Source organism: Oppia nitens, unplaced genomic scaffold (assembly GCF_028296485.1).
Source record: "Oppia nitens isolate AA-2021 unplaced genomic scaffold, nextdenovo-longstitch-racon4-pilon3 scaffold5_pilon_pilon_pilon, whole genome shotgun sequence".
In the NCBI taxonomy this organism is placed as follows: domain Eukaryota; kingdom Metazoa; phylum Arthropoda; class Arachnida; order Sarcoptiformes; family Oppiidae; genus Oppia; species Oppia nitens.
The window spans coordinates 2,740,001-2,755,884 of record NW_026533243.1 but is presented as its reverse complement, the minus strand read 5'-3'; the positions used below and the strand labels follow the sequence as shown (position 1 = coordinate 2,755,884).

The following is a 15,884-nucleotide window of genomic DNA, read 5'->3' as shown; positions in this document are numbered from 1 at the left end:
TTATAAAAACTGTTGTAAACCTAAAATAAATGTTTTATTTAAAACTAAACTATTTTACGTGTCTTTTTTAATTACGTCAATGAAAAGTTTATTAAATGATAATTAAAATTGAATCTCTATTTACTAAAAGAATTTTACCGGTTTATATTTTTATAAAATAKTAAACTTATTGTATAAATTATTATTACCACATTTTATCCAYAATTGTATTATAAGTGCATTATTTAAATCAATACAATATTAAGTATTAATAACAGTTTGATTTTGAGATCATTATAATATAATTAAATTAATAGCTTTTGATTATGATTTTTGTATACAATTAACTGTTCTTAAGACTTGTGGGCAATTATCAGTTGAAAATTGTTTGGTTGATAATAGATAGCCATCACTACAGAAGGCATCACTAATTTGCTGTGAATATAATTTCAACCAAAGTGTTTGACACGATTTACAATCAATTACTGTATTTACATTATTTTGCCACAATTGAAGACTATTGTCATCATTAGTGTCTAGAAAATCACCAAAAATACTTTGATTAAAAAATTTCAACGGATTATAATTGATGTTTAAATCGACGCTTCTGTTTATCGATATTTTAAAGTCTTTGCCGAAACTTTTATCAGACAATTGATTATTTGATAAATCAATAAATAACTTGTTTTTGTTTGTCGTCTCTTTAAATTCAAATGCATTTGAATCGATTGACTCCAATTGCAAACAACTAAGATCTAAATATATATATTATTTAAAAATTAGTTAATAATATATTTTTTATATAATTAACATTAATATAATATACAAACCTAAATGAATTAAATTAGTTAAGCCATAGAAAGCTCTTCTCTGAATTGACTTAATAGGTGATTGACTGCACACTAAATCAAACGAAATTCTTGTTAAATGATTTTGTTGTCCATCGAAGGCATAACTGGGAATTGTTGACAATTGTGATCCACTTAAGACAAGTCGTTGCAAATTTTTCATACTTGAAATAATTTCAAATACATTGCTATAATCGTTCAATTTATTGATACCAATGATATTAAATCTTAGTATATGATTGTCGACACCAGTAAATGCATTCTTATGTATTGTCTTTAGTTGTAAACACTTATCAAAAGTKATTGTTTTAAATGTAATATTATTGAGAAAATTCTTGTCAATTGTGGTCAATGTATCACTTCTGATATATAACTCATCAAAATGTTTGTCGTTGTCAATCAAATGAGTGCTCAATAAATCAATGGCACTATCAAACTGATCTCCGATACAACTGATCCATCGGTCAGWTACATCAAACCCACACTGACAGCCATACTCTTCAATTAATGATTTAAATGGACAGTCATTACAATAAATGGTTATAATAAGTGATATAAAATAAAACAATTGAAACTTTTTTGTCATTTTAATAATACTTAAAATCAAAAATGTTTAATATATTAATAGTATAATTTATTTAGAAAACATTTGAAATTATAGTTAATTTATTGGAAACAAGTGTTTTAACATTTAAACATAACTATAATTCATCAGTAATTTATTTAATAGACATATGTTTGTTAATAGTATTTCATTTTTTTATTCATATGTTAAAAATAATTCAATAAATATTAATAAAAGCATTAGTATTAGTAGTTTATTGTGATCTTATCAGAAGTCAGTGCCATAGGAGACCATTAATGATAAGATAATAATTGGATTCTTGTATTTGAATAGTCTTTTATCTCATTTGAAATTTATTGCATTTTTAAATARTGTTCAAACTGTATAAAATCAGTGAATTGCTAATATAACAAAATTAAGTTTTATTATGAAAAATGCTTATTAAACAATTTGTAAATAAAATATCACAAATAAATTATATATGTATTTTATCATTAGTTTAGTATAAATTAAGATTGTACAGTAATTTGCTTTTATTAATATTATAGATTAAATAGTTGAATRTAATAAATKAYAACTAATACATTATTTTACTCTGATATTATTAAATTCTCATTTTATAAATTTTATAATTATAGTTAAACAAACAAAATCTTATATTAATAAAATAATAAATAGCAATAACAATAACAACAAGAAAAATAAAATATTTTAATATTAATTTATAATAATATCAATTAAACTTAAAGCTAATACAGTAATCAATTTGTATCGAAAAATAAAAGTTTTTCCTCATAAACCTAAACGACTAGTGAGACCTCTATTATGGATAATGTGTTGCAAACACAACACATGTCATTCAAATTGAAATGTTTTGATTGTTTTGACCAAAACATTGCAAAACATAATAACAACTAATTGTTTGAATGATTCAATCAAAACATTGATTTACATGTATTTCTATCAAGTGATTGGTTTATGACATATAAAGGCATAGATATGAGTGATAATACAGACAATCAAACAAACAATGTGTCCAATGATGACAACACTACACACATCAAGAAAGAGGCCAAAAGTGACCGAAAAAGTTATGTCAACAATAGTGATGACAATGATAGCAGACTTACAGAAGAAGAACTTAAAGTATATCCCGAACGAAGAGGCAGTAAARTAGACAAGAGTTGGTGGGATTCAGTCACAGATAGAAAGGATTTTCAAAAAATTAAATGCGAAACAAAAGTCTTTCAAGTGATTGAAAAGAGTGAGTCTTTGACCATCGATTGCTGTTTAAATGATGAACTAATTAATTATTGATTTACCGGTACTTATATTTTGTGTCTTTGTTGTGACCAATTTGATGGTGCGATTATCCATTGAAGGTCCGTTAGTTAAGCTGATGATGAGTGCACTTAAATCTCACGGATGGTAAACATTGATTACAGAAATATTTGCTTTAAAACTGATCTTTAATTTTTTGTTTTGTCAGTGAAGTCGATCTTCGGCGTCACATATCATGCGAGTGTTGTTCAGCTGATGTCACCGGTAAATGAATTAGAAAGCAGTTTGAGTTACGACTAATTTATTTGTTTTTCATTTGACCGGTCAGGTGGTTATGACCCACATTTGAATCAAGTGGTCATCTGTCAGAATCGTGTCATTCATAAGGGTATCATTCAAGGAGTCCTATCGCATGAGTTTCTTCATATGTTTGACTACTGTAGAGCTAAGTTTGACTTTAATAATCTCGAACACATTGCCTGCTCTGAGGTACCGKTATTTACCTACCTGTGCCACTAATTATATTACTTATAGTTTTATATTTGTTTTTAAGATTAGAGCAGCCAATTTGTTTCACTGTTCAATGATCAGCTCTTTCCTTTTGGGAACGACCAGACCCTGGGATATAGCTAAAAGTCACGCCGTATGACATTATTTTAAATATATTRAAACAYATWAYCGGTAATAAATKATTTGTTGTAGAATTGTGTAAAAACAAAAGCCGTGGCCTCAATAATAGCCACCCGTAAGGATGTGACCACTGAMCAGGCCTGGGMTATTGTCGATCGGGTCTTTGACCGATGCTATTATGATTTAGAACCAGTAGGTCGAAGACTTCGAGCCAATTCTAAGGACATGGAATGGGTTTATAGGGAAAGATTTCACTATAATTATGATTCAATTTAACAATTAATTTGTAGATAATTTAATTTATAATTTTAGACAATTAGTGTTCAAAAAAATATTATTTAGAYTTTTRTTTATTAGATATAATAAATTTATCATAAAAATAGCGTCAATGATATACTATTAATTTGTATTATTTACACACAATATCATACTTTTTAATAATAATCGTAYCGGTAATATAAAATCATTTTAAAAACCATTATTGATTTAATTWAATTATTTAAAACATGAGAGTTAAACCGGAATATTAAGTTTTCTAATTATATGAAAATAAATAATTATTTAAATTATCAAGGTCATTTATTTAGCTATAAATTTATCTAAAGTTWTTTAGTYAAATACTACTACTAMTAATAAATGTTTGTATTTAATTACGACATAATTAGTGTAATTTTAATATTTGAATAAAATCTGACTATTACTAATAATAAATGTTTTTTCCCGGAAAATATTTTATTTTCCCTTCCTATTAGAAAGAAATATATATTATATTTATAAAATAAATTTAATATTTATTTAAAAATAAATTTGAATTCAGTGAATTTAGTCATACTATTTAATTAAATAAAAACAACATATTATTCAAATCTTATAACAAAATTTGTTGTCTATGTTTCAATAGGTGGTAGCACAAGGAAATAGATGCCCAGGGAATTCCCAGGGAGAAGGGAAAATAGGGAAATTTTAGTAAATAAAAACAACGGAGGGAATTTGTCCGAACCCTAACTGTAATAAACCGGTACATTGTTTTGTATATTTACAAACAAAAYATATTGTATTTTACAAAATTACAGTTTACACACAYATTGTGYTGTCATTAAACTAATTGGCAGTATATTATGTTTGAATTAATACCAATTAGTGGTGACAAACAATTGGTTGTTTTGTAAGACAATCTTTTTTATGATGTATTGGTGGAMACAAATAACTGATAAAATKTCACAATTTGTTGGCGCAAAATACAAGTCTATCGTTTGTAATGAAGACATCAATTGTAAGGTCTGATACARAATATTCTTCAAGTGTATTGTCAATCATTATATTTGACACATAAATAGGGAGATTGTAAGTCTCAAGTGGTGATGATGTCCACTAAAGATAARGACATAGTTTTGCAACAATTAAATGATTTACACAAACATATGAAKCGTAACCAAAYTGATTTGGGTATTGATTTTAATGATCACTTGATATGATATATACTGTATATATATATATATTGATTGATTTATATCAACAGATAGTCTAACACATAGCGTGTATCGATGTAATCAAAGAATCGGTAATTTTATTGTTAGTCAAATAATATYAATTAAAATCCATCTTTTGGTACATTTATCCAAACAGAAGATGGTATCAATCAAATTCATAATCAATTGAATGATATGTCGACACAATTAAACCTAATTCATGACGAGTTGGGTAATACAGTATATCATATACACTGTCATATACTGTACTATACTATTGTTATAAAATGATATAATTATTTAAAAATTAGATTCAGTAAATCAAACACTTAACAGTTCAATGGCAACTATAAACAAATCATATCAAGTATTKCAATATATTACTAGAATATCATTATTTATTGTTTGTATAWTTAATTTAAAACTAAAWAAACTAAATTGAAATCTAACTGTACTATAGCTCCTTAAAACTGAGAGTTGGCGTCAATCGACACCGAGACATATGTTGGTCAAACCCGGRAGGTTCTGGTTATATGCTTTGGTTATATTGGCCATCAATAATGGCATTTGGATTGGTTACACAAATAAATTGAAACAATCAATCGATGAATTAAAAAAAATTGAAACTCAAATAAATTGTGAAGAAAGTCAATTAAATTGGTTACAATGGTTTTCAAAACCTATTCTCTATTTGAAAGACATGTTTTAGTAATTAATTTTATCAAACGATWGTTTATTTTACTGAATTTCTTCAAACAAATGTTTATTTTTAAAAAAAAATATGTTACGATTTATTTTTGTTATTTAACTTTAATTTACTTAAAAATTTTAATTTTMTTGTAAATGATTTTGATTAAAACAAATGATTTTAGAAATAATTATGTCTGATATTTATATTATTTTATTAAAATGAATTGAAAAAAATTTGTAATAAAATGATGWGAATTATACAATTATACAATTATATAAATAATAACTATTTTGATGATTATTTTATAGCGACATTTGAACTAAAAATCTGCGTTTTCATAAATATAATATAATATTTAAAAATTAATTCACTGTTTTTAAARACTYAAATCTTATGAATAATATGACCCATAATTTTTGAAGTGATTTCTATTTTTATAACACCAGTTATTTCTCAGTTCACACATTCACATGTTGTGCACATAACTTAAATCCTATGTCTTTTCTTTTCAATATTAAGTACAACCATAGCATAACATAACGGCTCTATCTTAAAATCAGACCCGCATTAGACTCCCGACTCATAAWTTCTTGTTAATATCTATTAAACCATATTTTTAATATAAAAATGACAAATAATGGCWAAGTTATAGACAATTTTAGACTGAATATATTTATAATTAATTATTTTTTATTTACTCTTATGATTGGMCAGATAATTGCATCGGACCTCTTTTAACGGGTCTGATTGTAAGATATTACCTAAAATAACATAACATAACATAACATAATATTGTTGGCTTAAATCACAGCAATGGGAGACTATGTCTGTCTATGCATTTGGTTCTTTGACTTACATATTATAGATATAAGCATTTAATTCTAATGTTGAATAGATTTAAACATATATGTAAACAGTGTTTAATATGCATATGAATGCAATTTTTGGCTTAAAAATGTTTTATCAAAATTACATTCACTTTATTATAATATAGTGTCTCTCYCTTTCTCTAAAATCTCTCTCTATATGTTTGATATGTTTGTATTGGATTTGAGATGTAGTGATGAACAGCTAATTTCACGCGTCTTTAAGTTTCAACTCATTTCACATCTGTTTATCTGTTATTGCAATCAATAGGTTTTGACTATATTTTTGTTGTCCCATCACTTGAATATACATTTCGTGTCAATTACTTTTTCCGTTCAATGAAACTATAGTTTATATTGATTTCATTTTGTGAACAATAATTGCTATTAATTCAAAAATATTTTAAAATTTGTTTATTTAAATAAAAATCTACATTAAATTATATTCATTTAATAGTAAAGTAGAAAATCTTAACTTTTATTGTAGATTAAACCTAATAGTCAGTAAAATTAAAAGTCATTTCATTATTTTAACAAATATATTTTTAACGCACTTAAAAATTGGGACAATTTTTAAAATTTTATATATTATAACTAATAGTTAAATAAATAAATTGTTATAACTCAATGAGTTTAAAATATATATTTTTATCGATTATTTAATGAATTTATACTGTTTTTATCAGTTATTAATTGTATTTGTAAACTTCAATTTGTAAAACTTAAGTGAATATTTTCATATAAATATATTTATAATGATTGAGATCTATATTAAATATTAATAATAGATTGTCAAAGTGTCTAATAAATTAATAATTGTGTTATTTTTATTTAATGTTTAATATCGTGTAAAATAATTTGACATTTGATGAGAGTTTTTGAYAGAAACGAAGCTAAACTAAAATTATTTTTTTGTGACTTTAATAATAGTTGTATTAATAAATATAGTCGTATTCGTAATTACAATAATCGGTTATCTTTTAAAAAGTTTCAAATGTGTAGTAAATTGTATACAACGATAGATGACATACAGTTTGATACATTAGGTGTGGATTTTTTAATAAATTTTTTATAAACTAAATTTATAGTAAATATAAATTTTATGATATTCAAATGTTTTTATTTTGACATTTTTGTATATAGTTGACATCCCACCGCCACCATCACCACCGCCACCACCACTCGATGAGGAGGAGATGAGCACCCGGTCGTTGCCCAGGTATGTACTAACAGATGTGTTATATGTATTGGCATTTATAGACTGTTTATAGTATCAATCAATCACTCGATTTGTATGTTATTTTAGGTGKTATTTAAAATTAATAATATTTACAATAATAGTAATAAAACTATTACTTATTTAAGAATTAATAGAAGTTAATGGCTAATATTGAAATTTTAKATTACTGTAATAGTTTATGTGTAGTCATCTATATTTTAATTAAATAAATAATTAAATAAGATTAACCATTTAGAAAATGTTAATTAATGAATGAATGCATTATTTTTAGTTTAATTCATACAAAACGATTAGACACTTTAATTGATAAGAAATTCAATAAGATTTAGTTGTAGTAAACTTCAAAAATTAACAATTAGTAATAATAATTATTTTCTGTGTTAATGATCTTTGATTAAAAATTTAATAATATTTTTTAGACTGAATAATCAAAATCCATTCATTATTTATATACATATTTTTAAAATTTGATTACTTATAACTTATTAGTTAGTAGATAAATGACAATTTTACAACAAAAATTGCTGATACATCATTTTTAAATTATAATAAAGGATTTAATTTATGTTTAAAAAAAATATATTTGTATTTTAAAAATACATTCAAAGTAAAATTATGATTTTAAAAGTACAGTAATATATTTGTACAAAATATGGTTAACATAAAAATAACACAATTTAAAGCTAATGAATGTAAATAGTAAATTATATAATGAGTATAATTTATAGCGTTGTAGTGATCTAAATATATCATATTTTTTTACTAATTCACAATCTATTTTCAGTATTTAAAATTATAAAGTGACCGCATTTTAAATATAAACAGAAATTACAAATTATAACTAATTGTAAATTATATTAAAACAAACAAAAAAGATAAGTTTTATTCTAAATTTTGTATATGTTAAATAACTGTTAATTTTATTACTATTWATTTTYCTTAAAATAATAATTAAAACTAATTAATTCATAGTGATARACAATAATTAATTGATATTTAGTATATATATAATTGTTAAATAAATATTACTACATGTAAYAATATTAAAGTATTATTTAATTTAAATTTAACTTATTCTGATATATTGTATGCTGTGAAAAATTATGATACTTATATACTTTTATAACACTTTATTGTTGATAATTTATGAAATAAATATAAATAAATGTAATAATGACTTTACAACAAGAATAAACAAATAAAATATAGAAATCTGAGATAAATAATAAAATTAAAGTTTGAAAACTTGAAAATTATAGCAAAACAGTTGGTAATAGCGAAAAACAGTTTATTTGTTGTTGTCTTCAACAAAAAGAAAAGWTTTTTGACAGCAATTCAAGTCTTTGATCCAGAAATGAGATTAAATGATATAAARGAAAAATTATTTAAAAATAATAACAAATAAAATATTTCATTTAATGACATAACAAATATTATACGACTTTTYTAATTAATTACACATTGCTAGCCTACTATTATAAAATATACAATTACAATAATTATATTTAAAACAAGTTTTGTCTCAAACAAATTGCTTAAACAATTAAACAAATATCAAACAATATTCTGTATAATATTATACACTTTATCTGCCAATATTGGACTAAAATGTGATGATTTATGCACAATGTTTTATGTTTTGATTTAATTAATAGTGAATATATTTTGATTCATTTATTTTGAATACTTATATCATTTCAGTACAACAGAAATCACCGAATCCGAGGCCCGACAGGCGTTACTTAAGTATATAACCAATAAGTGCTGTTATGGTAAAGGAGTCGCTAATGATATGTCAATCATCAAAATAGAGCACATGAGTGCTTTCCATGTAAGCTAATGTTCCCCATCTAAACCCATAAGCATCTAATTATAGTTATAATTTCCAAATGATATCATATTATATAAAACTAACAAATATTATGAAAAACATATATAATGGCTTACAATTGTTAAGGGAATACAATAATTCAATGTTTAAGATATTAAAGAAATAAGYCATAAAAATCTTATTTTCTATGTTTTTCTTACCATTACTGSTATTGTTATAAATAAATGTCATTTAATTTTTGTTTTGTTTATAAGTTTCAAACAGTAAAATAACAGTAATTAAATTTAAACAATTTATTGCATCATTTCCTAAATAACATATAATCATGTTGTACAGTACGGTATATGCAAAACATATATGACATAATAAACACATACATATTTTACTATTTAAATAAATAAACAAAAAAGTAATTCAAATACGATATTTCAATGTAGAYCATGAAAATCCATTAATGATTTTGACAGTAATTCCCATTCAATAGATTAATATGTATAACATCTGGAATTCTTTATTAATGATTATATAATAGTAATTAAAATATAAAGTAATTTACAGTAATATTATAGTATAAATCAATCAAAGAATAATATGAATACAATGACTTTTGGAGCTAATATTCAACAAAAATAATTGTATTAACTAATTGTTATTTCAAGTGTGAAATTATTTCATATTAAAAAACTMTACAAACATGTGTGCCATTCATGGCTTTTCTCTATATCACTGTTTATATCTTTATTCATGAGTTTTGGCACTGATTTTATTATCTTTTGCCAAAATCTTAAGATCTTATTTCCTAAAAGAATTGATTTAAGTTTWAAAAAATATTCAACAAAAATATACTCATTTTCCTCATATTTTGCACGCAATTTATAATCWTGTATTTGTATATTTTGTAATTTACAATATGTTTATCTAATTAATATTTAAAATATTTGAATCTTTTTTAGTATACTTTAGARACATTTAGCGAAAAAAGACAAATTAGTTGGGCTTACGAACCATATTTAGGCGGTCCAGTAGATAGTCATACAATTGTTAATCCTATGAACATTTGGGATATAAAAAGCAATCCAACAGCTCTTTTCCAGAATCAGGTCTCACAGATGGAGGTACCAAATACAGCAACAATTAAGATGTGCCACATATGCGGTGGTGGGGGAAGAAAACGATGTCTTTCTTGTGATGGCAAAGGATATGTAATTTAATAGTTTAAACTTTTAGGATATTTAAACAATTTATTTATAAAAATTAAAAAAACAAATACAATTTAATAGGAAACATGTTTTTCATGTCATGGAGACGGACATAAACCCAGTTTTAGTAATGGTGGTGAAAGGGAACGGTGTTGGAAGTGTATGGGTTCGGGTCGGTTGAGATGCTGGAAGTGTAGCGGTGAAGGCCGGACCCAATGTCAGTCGTGTGCCGGCACCGGACAATTGAAATGCTATATAAGGGTCATAATTACCTGGTAATTACAAATGTTTAAGTTTATTATTATAATCAATGCAATATTTAAAGCATATTTACAGCACATCATAAAACAAAGTGAATTAATTTTATGTTTCATTAAAAATTGACATTTCAGAGACTATATACTGTCATATAATTTGACAAAACATATAAAATTTATAAAACAATTGCCGGACTTTTATTGTAACAATCGTTAAATATAATGACTTTCAATGAATCCATTATCCTATTCTATGTGTAATATAAATAGACTAAATATTTGGTATTAGAGAAAGTTGATTACATAATATTTAGAAAGCATTGAATTAAAATAACGGCACATTTGCAAAAATAATGTACAATTACTATTGATATACAACTCATTTGTGTGTTAATGAAAGCACAAACAATTCTCATTAAATAACATATGAAATGAAAATATATAATGAATTGAAAGCAACTTTCACTTCATTAGCATTTTTTATGAGTTTTATAGTATTACTAACTAATAATTTATATACAGTACAGTATAATACACTATTTACCAGTAAATCTCTATATAAAATATGCAAAAATAGGATTGGGAAATAAAATATACACCTTTTTAACAGTTCATGAAAAAAACATTATTTTATGAAATTTAATATTATCGATGTTGTGCTAATGTATAAAATTTACGGGTTGTATATAACTTAACAATAAAAATGACATAATTGTAATTTTAAATGATTGTTAAATGACTCATTGGGATCAATGTTGTGGATATTGTGGGCATTGTTAGGRAAAAAACATATCATTCATATCACGTCCTCATGAGAGCAATCATTTGACAAAATTAAAAAAATGTAAAAAATAGTATATAAATAAATTTATAAGGCATTAATCGTTTTATACAATTAATGATTAAAAATTATTATTATAAAAAGCACTTATAATATGAAATGAATTCATGATATCATATTTGTTATTGTATTATTAGGTCAAACCATTGTGACGATTATGTGTTGGATAACGCATTGAATGCTGTGCCCGACCAACAACTCAAATCAGTTACCGGGGAAGTCGTGTTTGAAGAGGAACAGCATAGGGTATGTATTGTACTTTAATGATAGGCAAAGGGAAAGATTGTTTCTCAATATTCAGTTAATATCTCATTTGATATAACTATTTATACAGTTTTAGAACTGATTTAAGTTTGTTTAATATTAAAAATARGGCTCATTTAGCTTAAACTCACGTAAATTTCATTTRCAGCTATAAATATATTTTAGTATAAAAAGTGATTAATCATATAGTGATATAAATAGTGAAATATGAATACAAACACTCAGTGTTCAGTGTTTTGTGTTTATTGAAAATGTTAAAGAGTTAAGAGTTACTCAAATATAAACTGATAAAAGATATAAAATGCAATTATTTTCTGAAAAACATTGTCTCACAAATGCAAATATTATGTTGTTTTGCAAAACAAAACTAATTAATGATTTAAATAATGTTTGTATTTGCAATCTCTGCTYGTGTTTCGACAGTTATGGCCAATCAATCACTTTCCAGACAATACTATAAACCAGTCCTCACAACAATTGATTCAAAAGCATTGGGACACATACTTATCGASTGAAAAATTGTTAGTTCAGGTATGTTATGCTTTCACATCATTTATCAGCTCATCTCTCCTATACTCCATTTCCTTTATTATACTTATCTCTCTCTCTCTCTCTCTCTCTCTCTCTCTCTCACTCACTCACTCACTCACTCACTCACTCACTCACTCACTCACTCACTCACTCACTCACTCACACACACACACACACTTTTCTTTCACTGTCTCAACCTTTTAATCCCTCTTAACGATTGTGTATATCATTAGTAAACTATTTGAGTAATTGATCCAAAAAAGTCTTTATTTGAATGCAATGACTAAATTCTTTGCTCTCTTTTTTGCTTTTCTTGTCATTTAATAAACAATTGTTATATTTTGTATGTTATGGTTATAATTGTCATCTGAATGGTCATCCAATAGAGACATCGGGTTCGTCTAATATCAATAGCAACAATCCATTACCTATGGAAGGGTGAATCGGCACAGTATTCAGTGTACGGACAGGAGAGACGAGTTCACGCACCTGACTATCCACAGACCTGCTGTTGTGGTTGTGTTATACTATGATTGCATTTCCACTAATTGGGCCAATACTGCAAACACATCAAAACCCATACCAAACGACACACACTTTGTTATTGATTAACAATAACTTTACTGTTATTTAAGTGTATCTTTTGTTTGCATTGATTTTACTCTTATTTCACAATTTTATATTGATTTTTCTCTCTCTCTCTCTATCTATCTATCTATGCAAACACATCAAAACCTATACTATCTACACACACTTTATTATTGATTAACAATATCTTCTACTATCTATCTATCTATCTTTTGTTCTATCTATTGATCTATCTCTCTCTCTCTCTCTCTCTCTCTCTCTCTCTCTCTCTCTCTCTCTCTCTCTCTCTCTCTCTCTCTCTCTCTCTCTCCTCAATATAATAAATGTTATTTTTGGTAAAAATTGTTTATAAATTATATAAAATTATTATAATTAATATTGCTAWTGTATATAATTTATTTACAATGATTTGTATTTTTATTATAAATAATGCTATCTAAATATTATTATAATACAATATTTAATGTAATATTTATTGTTGTTCACAAAAYATTTTCTTATAAAATATACTACTGTACTGTAATTTATAAACATTTGAATAATGTTTATATATCCAACAAAGTATAACTTTAAAATATTTGATATTTTTGTATACATTATATAATTTACAAATTAGTTTTCATAAAATCGAGCCAAWGAACAACAATTMAAAAAAAWWAAATATTTAGTCATAATATTATTTAAATTATTATATTATTTTTATAAATTTAATTAGTTTAATTAGTAATTAATTTATGTATTATATTATGAAATCAATAAATTTAAGATATTTAAAAATAAACTTTAATTATAATAAAAATTATGAACTTTATCATTATCGCTAATAAAATAATATAGTAAACAACACATACTGTAATTTTTAATATTGATTAAAATAGTTTTATTAATTAGTTAAACTATTAATATTTAGTTTATACAACAGTTATGAAATTGTATGTTTAAATAACCGAATTATAGGCTTTAAATAAAATAAATTAAAGATTTAGTGCACAAAATTAAATTATAAGTTATGTATAACATTCAAGGCTTAACTCTATATATTTTAATTTACGTATTTTACAAATTTTCTAAATACTAGTTAGCTTAGTTGTTTTAATTTAAAAGTTAAAAATTATACTAAAACAAAAATAATTATTTAAATTTCGYGTTCAACAATACATTTTATTTAACAGTTATTTTAATTATTTTAATATCGAGCTAAAAGTAATTGTTTGCGTGACAGACATTCATCCATACATATAAACAAACAAATATTTGCAAATTATATAGTTGTATAGATAATGTTTTCTTAAGAAACAGATCTGATAAAAGTGATGTCTATATCATTCAAAATATYAATTACATCCTCGAAATGATGTCCATAAATAATCACACATTRAATATGACAATTAAAATAACAGATAAATTTGGTTTTTCTATCGATAATAGCATATTTGTCTCCATACCATAATTTGAAATCAGTTATCACTTAATATGATGTCTAAAAATAAAAACAAAAACTATTAAAGTAAACCAAATAATATTGTAATTWWAAAAAAATATTTTTATACTATAATATTGATATAACTCAAAAATGCAAAATACTAAAGTTATTTTATTATAATTTAACTGCAATAATAAACATAAATAATAGCAATAATTTTGTTTTAACAATTGACAGGAAATTTTATTTATATTGATTATTTRATAAATATTGTAATTCAAGTAAAACMACTACAATTAACAAACTAATAAWGAATTAATTTATAGCAACAAAATAARAGCAAAAATACTAAGGATTAGCTTATAAATTCAAATTTATGTGACTTATATTATATAAGTTATATACTATAGCTAATAATATTCATAATATTAATAATGATTATACTGTATATTGAATGATATACACACAAAAAAATCAATAATAAAGTACTAAATATGACATGATATAACACAGTAATATTGTTAAAACAGTTATAGTATTGATAAAACAGGACTTATATTGAGTATATGTTAGGATCTAATTTCAAAGTTATTAAAAATAATGAACTGAAAGTTGGGAGAGTTTGGACCAAATTATTAATGAGAAAAACTCAATTAACACTAAATTGAAAACTTGTATATACTTTCAMTTTATAATTCAAGCTYTTGTACTGTATTTCAAAGACACTAATGATCTGAAATATGAGCTGTRTTTTTAAGATTTATATAAATAAAAATAATTGCCATTTTTAAATGTAATTTTATTATAGTTTATGCATAAATTTAATATTAGACTAATTTGATGATCAAAAATTTTGATTCAAAACTAGAGCATCATAACTAGATTATTAGATTAAAAAATTYTAGTTATAAATAATATATAGAATTTTTGKTAATTTTATGTAAATATTTTTTTTGATTTTATTTATAAAAAAATATTGTAAAATAAATAGTATATGAAGTATYATATAAGTTATATAAGTAAATTTATGTYATTACTGAAAATGTACTTCTAGTACATTATTAATAATAATTAAACTAAAATATTAAAATTAAATATTTAAGTTGATTTAAATAATATAAAATWGTTAAGTTATGCAATRTAAGTATAGTTTTAACATTTTAAACATCATTATTTGAATTGATTTAATTTTTATGTATACAKTTAATATACCGTATGTATAATATTAAATAATATATTAAATCAAAAGTAAATAAATAGCAAAACGTATCCGACTTTTCGTGCGAAATACAATCAATGCCTTCGCTCTCATTGATTACAYAAAACCAAATGACACGCAATGTGTTCATTGAATTTCATTAATATATTGTATTTCGGAAAA

The 15,884-nt window shown here is 23.9% G+C and overlaps 2 protein-coding genes and 1 long non-coding RNA gene across 3 annotated transcripts; all 3 read left to right on the top strand.

Annotated features, from left to right (window-relative positions):
* Positions 1–2,237: 2,237 nt before the first annotated feature.
* Positions 2,238–3,601, top strand: LOC128961952 (mitochondrial inner membrane protease ATP23 homolog). Its single transcript, XM_054308289.1, has 6 exons — positions 2,238–2,656; positions 2,775–2,820; positions 2,882–2,937; positions 3,002–3,162; positions 3,227–3,316; positions 3,376–3,601. Exons 1-6 carry the CDS (start codon positions 2,371–2,373, stop codon positions 3,577–3,579), a joined length of 843 nt encoding a protein of 280 aa, XP_054164264.1. The 5' UTR covers positions 2,238–2,370; the 3' UTR covers positions 3,580–3,601.
* A 1,334-nt stretch (positions 3,602–4,935) lies between these two features.
* LOC128961465 (uncharacterized) lies at positions 4,936–5,344 on the top strand. The gene is made up of 3 exons (XR_008484613.1): positions 4,936–5,004; positions 5,084–5,139; positions 5,233–5,344. It is a non-coding gene; the product is annotated as an uncharacterized LOC128961465 (long non-coding RNA).
* A 1,976-nt stretch (positions 5,345–7,320) lies between these two features.
* Positions 7,321–13,109, top strand: LOC128961275 (protein SSUH2 homolog). Its single transcript, XM_054307493.1, has 8 exons — positions 7,321–7,375; positions 7,473–7,548; positions 9,271–9,400; positions 10,354–10,602; positions 10,681–10,874; positions 11,835–11,943; positions 12,385–12,492; positions 12,879–13,109. The coding sequence occupies exons 1-8, from the start codon at positions 7,324–7,326 to the stop codon at positions 13,023–13,025; spliced, it is 1,065 nt and encodes a 354-aa protein (XP_054163468.1). The 5' UTR covers positions 7,321–7,323; the 3' UTR covers positions 13,026–13,109.
* The last annotated feature ends 2,775 nt before the right edge of the window (positions 13,110–15,884 follow it).